This window comes from Neofelis nebulosa, chromosome 1, assembly GCF_028018385.1.
Source record: "Neofelis nebulosa isolate mNeoNeb1 chromosome 1, mNeoNeb1.pri, whole genome shotgun sequence".
In the NCBI taxonomy this organism is placed as follows: domain Eukaryota; kingdom Metazoa; phylum Chordata; class Mammalia; order Carnivora; family Felidae; genus Neofelis; species Neofelis nebulosa.
In genome coordinates this window covers 128,751,523-128,769,840 of record NC_080782.1, presented here as the reverse complement: position 1 = coordinate 128,769,840, position 18,318 = coordinate 128,751,523, and the positions used below count along the sequence as shown (strand labels likewise).

Below are 18,318 nucleotides of genomic sequence, written 5' to 3'. Positions count from 1 at the left end.
CTCTTGAACAGCCGCAGGTCCCACCCCACAGGCCCCGAACCACAAGCCACAGGCTGGCCGCCCGACCTCGAGATGGCGCCCGCGACGACTGCCAGCTGCCAAGATGGCGGCACGGAATCGCGCTCGCGCTCGCGCTCCCGACTCCCCTCCCCCAGGCCTCTTGGGGGTTGGGAGCGCGACGCGCGTAGCCGTGCGCGGGTCGCCCTGCGTCCTGGGTGGTGGTCCCGCCAGCCGCCCGCCCCGCGCCATGCGTCTCTTCGGCTGGTGGCAGCTCCTGCTTTGGGTGCTGGGGCCTCCTGCCTGCGGCCTGGAGGGTGAGTGCGTGCTGGGACCGTGGCCGTGGCCGGGGGCGGCAGGCGGCTGCGGGTGAAGTGACCGGGCGCGGTGGAGGTCTGTCGGGGTGACGCTCTTTCACCTGCGCGGGGGCCCGCGGCGCGCCCCCTTGGCCCTTCCTGGGGCGGCCAACGCGCCCACTCCCGCATCGTCGAGACCTTTTACGCCGGTGGTCTGTTCTCCGGGTCAGGGGTGGCGAGGACCCCGTTCCGGCTCCCGCAGCAGCAGGCGTCAGTCAGCCAGGAGTGACCGTGTATTAGCGCTTACTGAGCCTTAGCTTTTATTATGAATGATAAAAATCATAACGAATAGCCGCCATTTATGGTGCCCTTCCTAGGAGGCGGAACAGTGCCTTGTCTCAGGTAGTCACCCTAGGAGATAGGCTCCAAGAGTATCTCCGTGTTACAGGTGGAGACGCCTGAGTTGGAGGTTCGGGTAATGGCAGAGGTTGTCTATTTACCTGCAGAGCCCACGCTTTCCTTTGCATCCTGATGGATCGCTTTTTTCTTTGTTTGTTTTTTAATTAAAAACATTTTTTTAATGTTTATTTATTTTGAGGGAGAGAGCGGGGGGCGGGGGGGCAAGCAGAGGAGAGGGAGAGAGAATCCCAAGCAGGCTTTGTGCTGTCATTGAGGAGCCCTACCTGGGGCTAGATCTCACAAACCGCAAAATCATGACCTGAGCTGAGGTCCAGAGTGGTGCGCCTAGCCCTTCCAGCCATCCAGGTGTCTCTGGATCACTCTTCTAAGAAGGCTGCTCTTGCTCAAGTGGCTGTATGAAGGACAGATGAGAAAAATACAGGAGACTCCCAGGGTAACCCACTGCTTGCTGTGTGGCATGCTCTCAGGGCATTCTCAGGTTGGGAGGCAGCCACCTCGGAGGCATGGCTGCGGCCAGGAGTGAGGTCTTAACCCTCAGGGCTGCCTCACACCACTCCTCAGTTCTATTAAAGTCCGGACCCTTTGACCTTGCCTGTAATTCGCTACAGGAGTAGGCAGGTCTTTCCTTTCCCCTGGGGTGGGGGTGTCCTGGAAGGAGGCAGGGTAGCTGGGTATCAGGGAGAAGAGTGAATAGTAACACAAATGTTATTAATGAAAGCCCTGGTTATGTGCCAGGTGCTATGCTTAGTGCTTCATGAGTATCATCTTACTGAATTTTCAAATGCTTATGAAGCAATTGTTGCTGTGGTCCCCATTTTACAGATCAGGAAACTGAGACTCGGCATCAGTAAGTCTTTTGCCAAGGTCTCCAACATCTGGAAGTTGAAGAACTATGTTTCAAGCCCATGTCTGCCTACCTCATGGTCAGACCTCTGTACTACACCTCCCTGTCCCTGCACTTAACCACCAGCTTCAGAGAGGGGACAGCATGTGCTTGATAACTTTTGTTTGTTTCTCAGATCATTCTCTAGTCTTCTCTACCCTGTGCTGTGCCTGAGTGGCTGTCCTGTATGGCATAATAACTGGCTCTCTTGCCTCCTGCCCCTCTGTGGGTTGGAATGAGGGGAGAGTGAGGTCAGGATATTGATTCTCTCAGCTCCCTCCCCCAGGGATTATCATGGCTTGGCTTTGTCCGTCCATGGAAAGTCATAGCTTCTAGAAGGCTAAACTCACTGTTTCAAGGTTCTGTGACTGTTTCTGTTTCTGAACTCTTAGAGTCTGTGGGTGGTAACTTGCTCCCTCTCTGCTTTACTGGCCTTGGAGTTCCTTACCATTGCTCTTCGTTTCTTCACAGCCAGCCCATACGTTGGTGGTGCCTTTACTGATTTCAGATTGCCCAAGTTGAGTGTGCTCTCTGCACAGGGGACTTAGTGTTAAAGTCAGTGGGAGCCCACCTGGCAGTCTGGGTCATTTGCATGCAGACCTGAAGAAACACTAGCCTTAAGGTGGGCCATTGGTCATCATGGCCAGGCCATGAATGGGGTGAGGACAGAGGGACTTTCACCAGCTGTGTCCTTTTTAGGGTGGCTGAAAATCCAAGGCTTTTTTTGTCTGTAGTGGACACCACTGGCAGATTAGCACCTAGAGGTAGCAGTGCTATCCAGGTGTCAAAGCACAGGAATGAACTCCTGGCTTCAGCACCCCATGCCTGTCTTCACTAAGCAGTCAACTAGCAGATTTTTCCTGAGCACCCATCCTATGTCATATACTCTGCTGGGCATTTGAGGTACAGTGGTGAGCCAGATGGGGAAACAGGACTACCCTCTTGTATGATGGGGAAGGCAGGCATTAAATGATTACAAAGAAGTAAATTTCAAGAGTGGAAAATGCTAAATCCTTCAGGGAGAATCCCATGGCATTATTGGGTGGATTGGATGCAATGGTAGACACCTCTGGTCTGGGTCTGGGAGGATGAAGTTCACCTTAGAGTGGTGAAGTAAGCGGTAAGATCTGAAAGATGAGGGTTGCTTGGGTGGCTCAGTCAGTTAAGTGTCCTCTTAATTTCAGCTCAGGTCAAAATCTCTCAGTTTTGTGGGTTCAAGGCCTACCTCAGGCTCTGGGAGCCTGCTTGGGATTCCCCTTCTCTCTCTGCCCCTCCCTCACTTGTGCTCTCTCTGTCTCTCTCAAAATAAACAATAAATTTAAAAACAGAAAGAAAACCCTCAAAGATGAGTCAGATTAGCCAGAAGGAGAGAGAGTAGAGGGCTTTCCTGACAGGGAAACAGCCCTTGGGACAAGTAGGTGGAGGAGATCATGAGTGTGCAGGGAACAGAAATGTCTGGTGATGCCTGTTGAGAGTGTGGACAGTGGCCACTTCACGTGGTGCCTGGGTATCACTGCTATGGACTGTAGACTCATTCACAGGCAAGGGGAAGCCGCTGAAAGGGTTTTAGTGACATGATCAGACTTGCCTTTAGCTTTCAGTTCCTCTTGTGTTGCTGTGAGGAGCAGGGTCTGGAGAGGGAAGAGAGGGTCAACCATGGAGCCCAATTGGGTATTACAGCAATTGTCCAGGTAACAAATGGCAGTGGCCTGGACTGAGGGGCGTGAGTGGGGATGGGAGAACTCTAGAATGTAGTTAGCAGAGGAATTCATAGAACTTAGTTACAGTGCCTTTCCATCTCTTTGAATCGTAAATCTCAGCCATCATCATCACTACAGGCCTTGAACCCACAAAACTGCAGGTGATGATCATCATTTATGGAGTGCTTACCACATGCATGGGACTACATACATCTTTTCTCATTTAATCTGCACAGGAGCCCTGTGAATTTCTGTATTGTGGTATTTTCTCCATTTTTAGATGAGCGCAGTATTTCCTATTGAAAGAATGGGTTGCTGGCACTCGAACCCCTGGCTGTTTTTGGTCCTTTCCCATGTGGCTCCCTGCCTCAGAAACCATTGTGGAATACTGTGGCTGGTTCAGAGTCTTCTGAACAAAATTGGAAGGGTATGAAGGATCTGACCCAGGTTATGGCTCCCTGGCAGCACTGGCGTGGTGCCCCTACCCTTATTCTCCAAACATCTTTCTGCCATTAAGGTAGTAATTTTCACCTTTGCATCCCTCAAACTGTAATCGCCTTGTTGAGGTTAAGAAGCAGTCTCTTTTAATTCTCTTTCCCTCTCTCTCTGTACCCTCCCCCCCCCATAAATAAATAAACTTAAAAGAAGCAGTCTCTTTTATTTTATTTTATTTATTTATTTTTTTTTAATTTTTTTTTTCAACGTTTTTTTATTTATTTTTGGGACAGAGAGAGACAGAGCATGAACGGGGGAGGGGCAGAGAGAGAGGGAGACACAGAATCGGAAACAGGCTCCAGGCTCCGAGCCATCAGCCCAGAGCCTGACGCGGGGCTCGAACTCACGGACCGCGAGATCGTGACCTGGCTGAAGTCGGACGCTTAACCGACTGCGCCACCCAGGCGCCCCTTATTTTATTTATTTTTAATGTTTATTTATTTTTGAGAGAGAGAACAAGCAGGGAAGGGGCAGAGAGAGAAGATAGAGGATTAGAAGCAGGCTCTGTGCTGACACCAGAAAGCCCAATGTGGGGCTCGAACTCAAGAACCTGAGATCATGACCTCAGCTGAAGTCAGATGCTCAACTGACTGAGCCACCCAGGTGCCCCTGTACCCCTCTATTTTTGTGTACCTTCCCCAGTTCTCCATGAATTGTGAGGTTTTCCAGTCTAGCTGGTGGGAACAGGTGCTTTTCTCAACTCTGTGTGATCCTAATCCTTTTGAGTGTTTTTTTCCCCCAGCTTTGGGAGCTTACTCACATGCAGATGTTGACTGGTGTCCTTGAGGGGGTGCGGGGAGGATCTCTCTCCAGGTCTTGAATCCTGTCTCTGCAGCTTGCCCATCTCCACTTATTCTGTCCCACAGACTCTTTCTTGGTCTCTCTGAACCCTCAGTACTTACTGTATCCTCAACTTGAGGAGTCTCCTGGACTGCCTGCTTTCCCTTCCTGAGCCATGGCAGGAACTCCCTCGGGCGGGCGGTAAGCTGGAGCATTTGTAGGGCTGTCCTCAATGATTTCTCTTCCTGTTTCTCCGTGATCCCTGTCCTTCGTTGCCTGCTAACTAGTCTCCTGAAACTGTTTCACATTTTTGGCCTTTTTTGGGAAACTTTCACATTTTTCAATAGGGAGGGTAAATCTGGTCCCTTTTACCCCATCTTATCCAGAAACAGAATTCTCAGAGAATGTTTTTAAACTGGTGAATGAATCTGTAAATCTCTATGGGGATATTCTTGGAGAACTTTTACAAATGTGCATACTTTAGGAAGCTCCCAGACCCCTTCCCAACTTTGAAGCCAGTTGGTTAGTCACACTTTGGGGACATGCTCTTGGCATGGCAGAGCCCATTACCTGGCTGGTGGTTTCCCAGCCACATGATGAGTTTGTCTGAGTGTGGCTGGGCTCATTTGTTTCCCCTGGTCGGTGCCTGGCATAGAGTCTGGCAGCTCTTGTTGAGTTCATGGGAGCTGGAAGGTGGGAGTCATTGTTATAGGAGTGAGTGGAGATTGCTCAATGGATGTATAAGACTGCCCTTGACTTCCCTTACCTCAGCATTTTACCCACTGTCTGTCTAATGGCTCCAAAGTGAGAGGAAAGTCCTCCTTCCCCCCTGCTGCTGTCCCTGCACTGAGGAGCCCACCTCCTGGCACTCCTACAGGCAGTAGCCCAAAGGCAGCAGGCTCTGGCTGGAGAGTCCACCCCATGCAGTGTTCTCAGGCCTTGTGGCACAGCAACCCTGGAGGTATCATGTAGGGGAGGGGAGGGTAAGGCCCAATCTGGAGGAGCAGCCAGGACATTTCACTCCTTGACCTGGCTCTGCTACTTACTAGCTTGTGTGCATTTGGCCATTATACTACCTCTCTGTGCCTCAGCTTGGTCACCTATTTGGTGGGGATGGTGACCCTTGTGCTGCCGGTCTCACAGAGCTTTTATAAAGTGCGCAAAGATGCTTTGCCGTAGTGGAATTTTCTATAAAGGCATCATTATTTTGTCAGATAGTCTCATCAAATGAAATTGTTAGTGTTTGTGTTGTATTTTCCTAATTGGATGTCTGCCCTGGAATGTTTTTGCTTATAATCCATAAAGCAGGTTTCAGGTTTTGCATGAAGCTGTGTATTTATTTGTCCACTTTATATTTGGCATTGATTAGTACCTCCTGGTGACCTTCATGATCTGGAGACTAGGGGTGGTCCTCTGATAGTTTCATGGACAGGTTACCGTTTTTCCCTATAGGGGAGCGTTTCTTATTTCAGGAGAACTGTAAATCTTTGGGGTTCATGTGCTCTGAAGTGACATGACTGTGAACATGCTGGCACATTTTAGTTGCAGAGGAACACAGTCACTTGCTGTCAGAGGAACAGTCTGCGCCGGCTCTGCAGGCAGGGGCCCTGTCGGTGGGTGAGGAGCAGCCCTCCCGAGGCCAGGCGGGCCAGGACAGATCAGCCGGAGACTCGAGCGCAGTGCTGGGGCTGGACACGGGTGGTGACCACGTGGTGATGCTGTCCGTGATCCCCGGGGAGGCTGAGGCTGAGGCCAGGCTGGGCCATGAGCTGAGCAGCGGCACCTGCGGGGCCGGAGGGGAGGAGGACTCACGCTGCAGTCTCCGAGAGCATCTGTTCTCTCTGGATGGCGCCGGGGCGAGCTTCCCCGACCGAGAAGAGGAGTATTACCCAGAGCCTGAAGTGGCCGATGCGGATCCAGCCCTGCCCGAGGACTCCAATAACACCGAGAGTCTGAAATCCCCCAAGGTGAACTGTGAGGAGAGAAATGTGACTGGTTTGGAGAACTCCACTCTGAAAATTTTAAATATGTCACAGGTAAGAAAGAATGGTTTAGCACTTTTCATCTTTTCAGCATGTGGGTTTTATGACTTAATATTCTCAACCTTCAAATGGAGGGTCACAGTCTTTATCCTTTTGTAAGCGGGGCTGCATCAGTGAAAATTGACTTGCGTCTCTGATGTTGTAGGGACAGGAGGAGATATGACTAGTGTTGATTATGCTTTTTAGGTGGCTTAAGCCTAGTCACCTTGGGGTGCCCTCACCACCAAGCCTCATGATGAAAATCCCAGTGCACAGATAGGCACTTGGCATCAGAATCCTAGCAGTTTTCTTCTTCCCTGAGGTCTTTGTTAGAGGCAACTTAAAAATATCCGAACTACTGAAATTGTGATTTAGCATTGTTTAGACCAGTGATACTCCTGGGAAGCATGTTCTAGTAATGAAAAGTTTCTTTCCTCCAAAGAATATGACTCCAGTATTTACTCCAGAGTGAGAGCTGAGACCATTGTCCCCATCCCAGTCACGCATTTCCAGCCTGTTGCATAAAGGATGATTCCAAAGAGAACACTGGGATAACGATTGACTGTTTCTGTAAGATTGTTAAGCCAGATAGCAGGATGAGTTCAGTCTGCTTATGTAAGAGAAGAAATCCTAGCTCTGCAAGGTGTGGCTGCTTATTTTAGATGAGGATGTGTGGTACGTTGAGCATCCGTAGCCCCTCCCAAGTGCAGGGGTCAGTCCTGGCCTCACTGCCTCCCCTGAGTGCTCTGTGGGACTGATTCTTGGCACACACATGGCCAGGAGAGTGCACTTTCAGCAGTCTGAGTGAGGGTGGTAGCAGGGATGGTGCACCCTTAAATTGAACTAGCCTTTGGCCAAATATATTCATCTGACTGCTTAGTACAGACTTTGATCTGCTGAGATGATGGTGGAGATGACAGTGCTTTAATCGTGCCATTAGATTGTGTGTGAGGCACAGGTCAGAGGCTGGGACAGTAGCCTGTGTCCTGTGACTACTTAGTATTTGAATTGTTGAATTATGAAAAATACTAATATTGCTCTCTAGTAGTATCAAGAAAGCTTACAGGAAAGTTTATAATTTGTCGTTTCATAATACTTTTCTACTGTTTCATGGATTCATATGGTTCAAAACCCAAAAGGTTCTTTTAAATTTTTTTCTTTTTTTTATTATTTAAAAACATTTTTTTTTTTTTTTTTAATTTTTTTTTCAACGTTTTTTATTTATTTTTGGGACAGAGAGAGACAGAGCATGAGCGGGGGAGGGTCAGAGAGAGGGAGACACAGAATCAGAAACAGGCTCCGAGCCATCAGCCCAGAGCCCGACGCGGGGCTCGAACTCACAGACCGCAAGATCGTGACCTGGCTGAAGTCGGACGCTTAACCGACTGCGCCACCCAGGCGCCCCTAAAAACATTTTTTTTAATGTTTATTTTTGACAGAGAGAGAGAGAGAGAGAGAGATTGGGGGAGGGGCAGAGAGAGAGGGAGGCACAGGATTCGAAGCAGGCTCCAGGCTCCGAGCTGTCAGCACAGAGCCTGACATGGGGCTTGAACTCATGGACTGCGAGATCATGACCTGAGCTAAAATCAGACACTCAACCAACTGAGCCACCCAGGTGCCCCTTTAAAATTTTTTTTTTTTAACATTTAATTCATTTTTGAGAGAGAGAGAGAAACAGAGCGTGAATGGGGGAGAGGCAGAGAGAGGGAGACAGAATCTGAAGCAGGCTTCAGGCTCTGAGCTGTCAGCACAGAGCCCCTTGTGATGCTCGAACTCACAGACCACAAGATATGCCCTGAGCTGAAGTTGGACACTTAACTGAGCCACCCAGGCGCCCCTAAAATCCAAAAGGTTCTTAAGGGGATGCCCTACATCTCCCTTGGGTTGGTGTCCCTCCTCCTCGCCTTGGAAGCAGCGGTGTTTACAGTTTCTCGGGCATCTGTCCGGAAAAAGGTACGTGCACATTTACTGCTGACTTTGACACTTGTTCCTTTTACCACAGGACCTCATGGATTTTCTAAACCCAAATGGTAGTGACTGCACCCTAGTCCTGTTTTACACCCCGTGGTGCCGATTTTCTGCCAGTTTGGCCCCTCATTTTAATTCTCTGCCCCGGGCATTTCCAGCTCTTCATTTTTTGGCACTGGATGCATCTCAGCACAGCAGGTATGTTCCCTCAATAGAGTTTATGTGTCATCCTTCCAGATGAGGGTTGCGGTTATTTGGAGGTCATCATCGGTTCAGTTAGAGGCAGAGCAGGTAGGTGTGGAGTAGCGGGAGGGATAGAGAGGGTGAGTGGTAAGGATTGTCAGACTTCTCAGGGAGCTGATGCCTCCCTCTCTGGAGGCCCCTTAAGAGGAGGGATTGTTCTCTGCATGGTGGAATTTAAAGGTGGCTCCGTCTGATGGCACTGGAGGGTCCAGAGGATTATTTAGGGTTTTGGCCAGACTGAATTAGCAAAATTAGTGTCACAAGTCTGACCTTCCTGAGACTCAACCCCAGTTTAGGTTTCCACTCCTAATAGCCCAACTCAGCATCCAATTCTGTGTCGGCTAAGGATTTATTTCTTAACTTCTGTTATTTTTTTCTTTCCTTTCTTTCCCTCCCCCTTTCTTCTTTCCTTTCTCTCTATTTTTTTAATGTTTATTCATTAAAAATTTTTTTTTCCTTATTTAAAAAAAATTTTTTAAATTTACATCTAAGTGAGTTGGCATATAGTGCAACAATGATTTCAGGAGTAGATTCCTTTAATTCCCCTTACCCATTTAGCCTATCCCCTCTCCCACAACCCCTCTAGCACCCCCTCTGTTTGTTCTCCATATTTAAGAGTCTCTTATATTTTGTCCCCCTCCCTGTTTTTATATTATTTTTGCTTCCCTTCCCTTGTGTTCATATGTTCTGTGTCTTAAAGTCCTCATATGAGTGAAGTCATATGATATTTGTTCTTTCCTCTTGTTTACACTTACTCGTGCATGCATGTTTCTTAGTGGACAGTCAATAAATTAATATAAAGAATTAATTTAGCCCTTTAAAATGAAATTTACTTTTGTTATATATTGTTCTGTGGGCTTTGTCTTTTTTAGATGTTCAGTGAGGTAAGTTATAAAGAACTACTTTGTTCCGATGTTATGTGTTTCCCCCAAGTGCTGTGACTGTGCATGGATTGTCAAGTGTGCCCCACCTCCTCGAAATCATATGCCCTTTAGCAGGTCACAGGAGATTGTGTGTGAGTCAGTTTGGAAAGTCTGGAACATGGTCAAGTTGGTAAAAATGAAGTTGAGTGAAACTTTTTTGAGTAAAAATTAAAAAAAAAATTTTTTTTTAATGTTTATTTTTGAGAGAGAGAGAGAGAGAGAGAGAGAGAGCGAGCAGGTGCGGGACAGAGAGAGAGGGAGACAGAATCTTAAGTAGGCTCCAGGCTCCGAGCTATCAGCACAAAGCCCGACACAGGGCTTAAACTCAGGAACGGTGAGATCATGACCTGAGCTGAAGTCAGATGCCTAACCGAGTCAGCCACCCACCGCCCCTTGAATGAAAATTTGAGTAAAAATTTGTGCTCCACTGAGCTTCAGTGAGGGTAATGTAACTGCCAATGTTTTGCTCAAATTGTTTAGGAAGAAAGAAATTTCAGTGAGTTAGTGATCTCACAAGGGCTTCAGGGAAATATGAACATGGCCTGGCCCAAGGGGACAGACTGATGTTAGTGTCAGACTTTGGGCCTTCCCCTGCCCACAAGCTGGCAGGGCTGGCTCCCATCAGCAGTTCAGTGCTCTGGGTTTCGGTCTCACCCCCCTACTCCCCATTCCCTGCCAGCTTTTATCATCTGCTTTGTTCCTTCATCTTCTTGCATCCTTCTCAGTGCCTGCAATGGCGCCTTAATCATGGAGAGTAGGGCATACTTGTTATATGGCCTGGGACATGTGTCTGCCTCATATGTTAATATTTAAGTTACAGCAGGTTTACAAAAGAAGAAATCCTGATTACCCAATACTGTCATTTTACAAACAGGGGAAACTGAGGCTTCGAGGTTACACAGTCTGCCCAAAGTTCACACAGCTGGTTCAGTGGCGGAACGGAGGCTTCAACCTGAGCGTTTTGACTCCAGAGCGTATACCACTACTCTGTATTATGTAAAGGTGAAATGGTACCACTCAGATCGTATTACATCCTGCCCCAATTGGGAACTTCCTGGTGTGTCTGCTAGATCGTAGATTCCCTTGTGCAGACTTACCAAACTAATTGCTTACTATAAGTTGACTCTTGTATGAGGGATAGAGCTGGGCATTCTGGAGAGTTTGAAATTTCTTCCGTTAAGTAAATTGACACAGTGTGCTTTGTCCATGAATTAGGATTTTCTAGTCTGATCTCTTTTGGCAGTTAGCAATTTAAATAGTGGAATAACTAGGAGCATCTGGCTGGCTCCTAGTAAGAGCATGTGAGCATGTGACCCTTGATCTTGGGGTTGTGAGTTGGAGCCCAATGTTGGATGTAGAGTTTACTAGAAAAAAAAATACTGGAGGGGCAGCTGGGTGGCTCAGTCAGTTGAGTGTCTGACTCTTGATTTCACCTCAGGTCAGGATTTCATGGTTCGTGGGACCAAGCCCTGCATCTGGCTCTGTGCTGACACTGTGGAGCCTGCTTGGGATTCTGTCTCTCCCACTCCCTCTGCCCCTCCTTTGCTCTCTCACTCTCTCATTCTCTCTCTCAAAATAAATCAATAAACTTAAAAAAAAAAGTGGAATAACTGTTGAGGGTAGTTCCTTATTGTAATAGAAAGCAACTCAGCAGAACAGGAATGCCCCCAACCTCAACCCATAAGGAAAAAGGTCAGAAATAGCTGAAGCATATAGTTTGAATATCAGAAACCTTTATAGGTCACAGGAAGCTGATCCATTGTCATTCTTTGCTATCCGTTCTGATAAGGTAATTGTGTGAGCAAATCTGTTAATTCAGGTTTTCTGACCGACTTCTTTCTCTCATAGCCTTTCTACCAGGTTTGGCACTGTAGCGGTTCCTAACATCTTGTTATTTCAAGGAGCTAAACCAATGGCTAGATTTAATCATACAGACCGAACATTGGAAACACTGAAAATCTTCATTTTTAACCAGACAGGTATGTAGAAATAATATGCTGTTGAAGGGATTTTATTTTAAACCTTCTTTTCTAATGAACTGTTGTGGTTCTGCTAACAGTCTCTCAATCAGGGGCATCCAGGTGGCTCAGTTGATTAAGCATCTGACTCTTGGTTTTGGCTCAGGTCATGATCTCACAATTCATGGGATCAAGTCCCTCGGCAACAGTACAGAGCCTGCTTGGGATTCTCTCTCTGCCCTCCCCTTCCTTCACCACTGCCCCTCCCCCCCCAATCTCCGCTCTTACATTCTCTCTCAAAATAAATAAATTAAAAAAAAAAAAAAAGTCTCGGGGCACCTGGGTAGCTCAGTCAGTTAAGCGTCTGACTTCAGCTCAGGTCATCATCTCGTGGTCCGTGGTTCCGAGCCCTGCATCGGGCTCTGTGCTGACAGCTCAGAGACTGTAGCCTACTTCTGATTCTGTGTCTCCCGCTCTGTGTTCCTCCCCTCCTTGCACTCCCTCTGTCTCTCTCTCTTAAAAATAAACATACATTAAAAAAAATTAAAAAAAAAAATCTCAATCATTGTGGCAAGCTTAACATGAATAGGTAATTTTAATGAGTACTGATACCTTTTAAAAAACAGCTTTATTGATTTAGAATTCACATACCATATAACTGTAGATAACTTTTTACATACATTTTTCACTTAAGTATAATATTTACACAAAAATGTGCATCAATCATTGGTGTTGTGAGTGATGAGTTTTCACAAAATGAATACCTTGGGTAACTGGGACTCAGATTTACAGAGGACATTACCAGCGCCCACCCCTCCCCAGCACTGCTGCTCCTGCCCACAAGGATAACCGCCATCATGACTCCTGACGCCGTGGACTAGTGTTACCTGTTTCTGAACTTTGTATTAATGGAGATATACAGTATGGATTATTTTTTTTTTTTGTTTTTTTTTTTTTTAAATTTTTTTTTTCAACGTTTTTTATTTATTTTTTTGGGACAGAGAGAAACAGAGCATGAACGGGGGAGGGGCAGAGAGAGAGGGAGACACAGAATCGGAAACAGGCTCCAGGCTCCGAGCCATCAGCCCAGAGCCCGACGCGGGGCTCGAACTCACGGACCGTGAGATCGTGACCTGGCTGAAGTCGGACGCTTAACCGACTGCGCCACCCAGGCGCCCCTTTTTTTTTTGTTTTTAATGTTTATTTTTGAGAGTGAGTGAGTGAGCATGAATGGGGGAGGGGCAGAGAGAGAGGGAGACCGAGGATCTGAATCAGGCTCTGTGCAGTCAGTGCAGAGCCTGATGTAGGGCTTGAACTCATGAACCGTGAGATCGTGACCTGAGCTGAAGTTGGACGCTTAGCCGACTTAGCCACCCAGGTGCCCAGTTTGGATTCTTTTGTGTCTGGTTTATTTCAGTCACCATTATGTTTGTGGGATACATCGGCGTCACTGCAGGTGGTTGTATTTTCTTCCTTTGTGTTGCCATGTGGTGTTCCATTTATTCATCTATTTGCAGATGCTATTTTAATTCCTTAATATTTGCCAAAACATATGACCTTATTTTTTATTCTGTATAAGTCTGAACACTATATAATGAAGAAATTTTCTTCTTTGGAAACATTTGCTCCTTAGAAGCTTTAATGCCTTAATTATGAGCATCCCACTTCTTCCTGAAGTAAATTCATTGGAAATAAAAATAAGTTATATCATGCCTTCCATATATATTAAGTTGCATCTAATTATATCTATACTAAAGAACCAAGAGCTCAGTTACCTCATAGGAGTAAGAGGCTTGTTATCAGATAGTTAGCTATTCAGGTCTTACAGTACCAGAGCCCTGATTATCAATCAGATTGATAGGGAGAGAGGGAGCCATTTCTCAATGCTCTAAGAAAACCTAGAACACAAGTGAAATTGAGAGGTCACAGCATCTTTGGTAATCACTGATCTCAGTGGTGGGTGGGTCTAACAATTTTTTCAGTAAATTATTTAAAAGCTTTTTGAATTTGGGGCCCCTGGGTGGCTCAGTCAATTAAGCATCCAACTTTGGCTCAGGTCATGATCTCATGGCTTGTGGGCTCGAGCCCCGCATTGGGCTCTGTGCTGACTGCTCAGAGCCTGGAGCCTGCTTCAGATTCTTTGTCTCCTTCTCTCTGCCCCTCCCCCACTTGTGCTCTGTCTCTTTCAAAAATTAAAAAAAAGAAAATTAAAAAAAAAAAAAAACTTTTTGGATTTAGCATTCCTGAACCTGTGAAAACAATCTGTAGGTCCCTGAGAGTAGCTTTACCAGTTACTTGTTGAATTTTGGTCTCAAAAAAGAAAATACAGCTCTTACAATGCACTAAGACCCTTCTGAGGAGTTCACAGTAATTCGAGTGTTTAGGCTTTGAACTGCTGAATGGGTTCCTGTTTCTTTGATGTGGTGGGAGAAAGGCAAGGTACAAATTATACCAACAGGCAAATGAAACCCATCCCAGATATACTAGTGGTAGTGTTTATTTTAAGACTGCATATCTTTTTGCATGCCATGCAAAATACTTCAGAAAGATCTATAGCGGTGTGCTTTCTATCTGATTTGAAACAGCTGATTTCTCTTTCAGGTATAGAAGCCAAGAAAAATGTGGTGGTAACTCAAGCTGACCAAATAGGCCCTCTTCCCAGCACTTTGATAAAAAGTGTGGACTGGCTGCTTGTATTTTCCTTATTCTTTTTAATTAGTTTTATTATGTATGCTACCATTCGAACTGAGAGCATCCGGTGGCTCATTCCAGGACAAGAGCAGGAACATGCGGAGTAGTGATGGACTAAAAGCAGAAGTCGGAATGAGGAATTTCAGAAATTAATGCTGCACTTTCATACATTTTCTCCAGTGAAGTGTCCTCTTACAACTTCAGGCAGATTAAAAGAATCATGCATTTGTTGAACTGTTAAATGTGTTAAAAATTATAAATTGTTTTAATACTGCAATAAGCAAATACAAAAATACTTGGTAGAGTTCACTATTGTTGTTTTTAATAATCCAATATTTTAAGAGAGTAATCCAGTTTGAAATGCAAAGCTGTGTTTAGGTGGTATGGTGAGTAGAATGACAGTACACTTCATAGAAGGAAGAAATAGGACACTAACGTTACAGTTTTAGAAAACTCTTGATTCCTTAAATAAATGTCTAAGAAGGTTGTTTTTCTTTTCATTTGCAATTTTGCTCTCAGTCTGTAAGCAGAAAAGTGTTCTGTTATGAAGAATAAGTAGAATCGGTAAGTGTCACCTTCTGAGTAACTGTTGGGAAAATGGAAGAGTCAGCTGCTTTGGTGTTTGTGATCTCTCATTTCACCGAAGAATATGAAGTGCTTTAAGCTGTTTCTGGATAAGGCAGATGTTAGGAGAAAGTAAATGTTATCTAACTAAAGCTTATTTATTATCAGTTCTAGGCTAAAGCATAACTCAAATTTTAGTCACAATTCCCTAACTGGCATGCATTAACTGAACCTTAATATGTCCTTAGCACTGTGCTAGTTTTATTGAGAGCCATAAGAAATATCTAACACTGTTCCTGCCCACAAGTTGATTCTATTCTAGTTTAGATCACATGTAGAAAAGAGAGAACATATAATTTATTCCATCGTTTTGGAAAGCTCCTTCTAAAAGATCCCTTAAATTCAGACATGACATCTAACTACAAAATGATAATTAACTTTTATACTGTTCACAGTGTTATAGAGTATTTCATTTTCTGATACACCCTACATTCTATGGAAGTGGAACTGTAGTTGAGTCACCTTTCAGAATGTTACACTGGACAGGAGTTTATGTATAACTTTATATTGTGGACAGCTGTGGCTGGAGTGGTCGCTCACAGGAGAGGACACTGGTTCAGAATAGTACCATTATGATTTTCATTTTACAAATAAACACAGAGGCATAGAAAGAGATTGAGTAACTTGCCCAGGTTACACACATAGTAAGTTGATGAAGCTGAGATTTGAACCTTTACATGTATGTGTATGTATACTTAAGAATTTAAGAACTTCTAGTGATTTCATCTTTTATAATAACTAACACTTGAGTATTACTATGTGTGTTCCAGGTACTATTTTAAGTGCTTTACATACTGTTTTGTTTACTGGTATAGGAGCTCTAGGAGACTGACACTAGTATTACATTTCCTTATTTTACATAAGGGTAATAAATGGGGCCTTAAGTAAATTCTCTTGGTCAGGCAGCTTCCAGTGGTGGGACCCAGCTTCAAACCTAAGCATGCTGACTGGAGAAGCCTCTAGGTGGGCTGGGACCTTGCCCTGCCTCTATGCCATGGCCTGAGGGACCATCATAATACATTTCCCTCTCATTTTTCCCCTTTGCTTCCCATAGTTATAATTACAGTATAGCCATCACTTAGCACTTTGGTCTTTTTATTTTGTTTTGCTTAACAAAAATAAATATTTCACTGTTGCCAGTAGTTTTCCTAACCATGATTACTTAATAGGTCTTTGAGTAGATTCAGCATTACTTTTTTTTTTTTTTTAGTGGTTGTGTATTGTCTCAATTCCTTAGGGGCACACTGCCAGATTGGAGATTATCAAAGATACAGGTATTTTCATACCTTTGAAATGTAATGGGGCCCTACTCTAGTCTGGAGTTTGAGGAAAGGCTCTTAGGATGACCAAAAGGTCCATGGCTTTGCTTCTAGTACTTAGCTGAGACAATCTTGCTGGGTTTTCCTTGGAGGGAAATTGGAGCAGGGCTGTTCCCTAGAGGGGAGGTTCAAGCGTAGAGAGACCAGTTGGGAGGCAATGGTACTGAAGGAAAGGGAAGCAGAAGGCAGGAAGGAAGGTCCAAGAGTTGCTAAACCACCCTAGGCAAACATAGTATCTGTCTAGCAGAACACAGTGCACTGGTACCCATGCCAGGGATGGGGAGGGCCATGATTCAACTACATGGAAGACAGCAAAGATCATGCTAGTCACCAGGGACAGAAGTCCAAACACTTCTGCCCACTATGTAGTATCGGTTGCCAAGGAAAACACAACACACGCACTGGATGAACAGCATTTTTATTCACAGAAGAGACGGCCAAGATCAGCTCCAGTAGTGTGCCTTGGTCCTCCACAGCAGCCAAAGGCCTGAGTGCCACTCTAGTGCCTAAGCACAAGTCACCCCTATCCATGGAGTGTGAAATACTGAAACGGGGTGGGGGAGCATGCCCCAGGGATATTTGACTTCGTGCTTAATCTGAACAAAGGATTACATACCGAGTCTGGCACAGGGAAGGATATTCCCACATAAGGTGATAAGCCCAGACCAGGCTACATAGGCTCTTTAGGACTATTGGTAAGCAAGTATTCTAGGCCCAAAGCCCATTCTTATTTAGTTGAGTAGGGCTTAAAGGACTGTGAGGAGGAGACTGCCTTTCCCAAGAGTGTCCACTATACAGGAAGTGCTCAATTTTTGCTAAAGAACTTAAATCCTACTAATTGGAGACCTACACAAGAAGGCAGAGTATTCACAGCCACTACTGGTAGACATCACTTCCTCTGGGTCCTACTGGCATTACTACTGCTTGCTTTTCATAACTAGACCTGAGATGCCACAGTTTCCTACAGTGGATTTAGGGAAGGAAAATGATGAGGACTCTCTTGTTACCTCACACCTACCAGTTTCATTTTGCAGTTCTCACTTTAATAAGCAAATTTGTAGAATACAAACTTGTATTCCCCCAATTAGGTACTGGAAATAAAATGCAACTTTCAATTCCATCCCCAGTCTCTGCCCACTTGAGACATCAGGCAAAGGAATCTTGGGTGTCTTAGATGAACGTCTTGAGACCAGTGGTATTTGATCAGGGTCTGGAGATTCCTCCCTTGAGTTTTTGTCAAGTGGGCAAAAGCTAAAAAGGTGGGTTGTGGCAGAAGTCTTAATTTTAGCATATTTTAAGGCAAAAAGTCTTTTTCCCCCAACTCCATATTGGGAACTAAAACTAACTGCTAGCGACTGCTAAGTTGAACTGATTGGACTCTCATATATTGCTAAATCCTATGCAAAATTGATTAATTTGCTTAAACTGGTAAAAAAAAAAAGGTACAAGTGAATATACTAAAAACCAGTGAATTGTACGCTTTAAAAGGTGAATTTTATGATACGTACTATTACATTAAAAAAAAAAAAAGGCAACTGGGGCGACTGGGTGGCTCAGTTGGGTAAGCGTCTGACTCTTGATTTAAGCTCAGGTCATCATCTCAGTTTGTGAATTTGAGCCCCGCATCGGGCTCCGCCAGTGCAGACCCTGCTTGGGATTCGCTGTCTCTCCCTCTCTCTGCCCCTCCCCCATGTGCTGTCTCAAAACAAACAAATTTTAAAAGGCCATGAAAAAGGAATAAGAAAATATTAGCAAACCTATGTAAAAGAATACCCCCCCCCACCCACCCAAATAATAATTAGTAAATCTACTACATACCTGGAGTGCCTACTATGAGCTACTTTTTAGAGAGCACGAAGAGCCAGGTTTCCAGATTGTCCTATCTGGGCCAGCAGAGAGGAGCCAGCGTGCCAAGGCCTCAGCAGATAGGGAAAAAGACACAGCAGGGTTTACGTTCGCAGCCTCGGTTCCCTACCTTACAAGCCCCGTTCGGAACCACT

The 18,318-nt window shown here is 45.4% G+C and overlaps 1 protein-coding gene and 1 long non-coding RNA gene across 2 annotated transcripts; one reads left to right on the top strand and one right to left on the bottom strand.

The window, feature by feature from the left end:
- Window positions 1-88: 88 nt before the first annotated feature.
- Window positions 89-16,141, top strand: TXNDC15 (thioredoxin domain containing 15). The gene is made up of 5 exons (XM_058736140.1): window positions 89-314; window positions 6,114-6,607; window positions 8,595-8,758; window positions 11,575-11,705; window positions 14,286-16,141. The coding sequence occupies exons 1-5, from the start codon at window positions 104-106 to the stop codon at window positions 14,480-14,482; spliced, it is 1,197 nt and encodes a 398-aa protein (XP_058592123.1). The 5' UTR covers window positions 89-103; the 3' UTR covers window positions 14,483-16,141.
- LOC131515433 (uncharacterized) lies at window positions 14,810-18,243 on the bottom strand. Its single transcript, XR_009263596.1, has 3 exons — window positions 18,137-18,243; window positions 17,457-17,569; window positions 14,810-14,914 (listed from the first exon to the last, which is right to left on the bottom strand). It is a non-coding gene; the product is annotated as an uncharacterized LOC131515433 (long non-coding RNA).
- Between the last annotated feature and the right edge of the window lie 75 nt (window positions 18,244-18,318).

Excerpts from the sequence above, each read along its gene's own strand:
- TXNDC15 (XM_058736140.1), top strand. The coding sequence starts at position 104 with ATGGCGGCACGGAATCGCGCTCGCGCTCGCGCTCCCGACTCCCCTCCC. Across the intron at positions 6,608-8,594 it reads AAATTTTAAATATGTCACAG|GACCTCATGGATTTTCTAAA; the intron begins GTAAGAAAGAAT and ends CTTTTACCACAG. Across the intron at positions 8,759-11,574 it reads GATGCATCTCAGCACAGCAG|CCTTTCTACCAGGTTTGGCA; the intron begins GTATGTTCCCTC and ends TTTCTCTCATAG.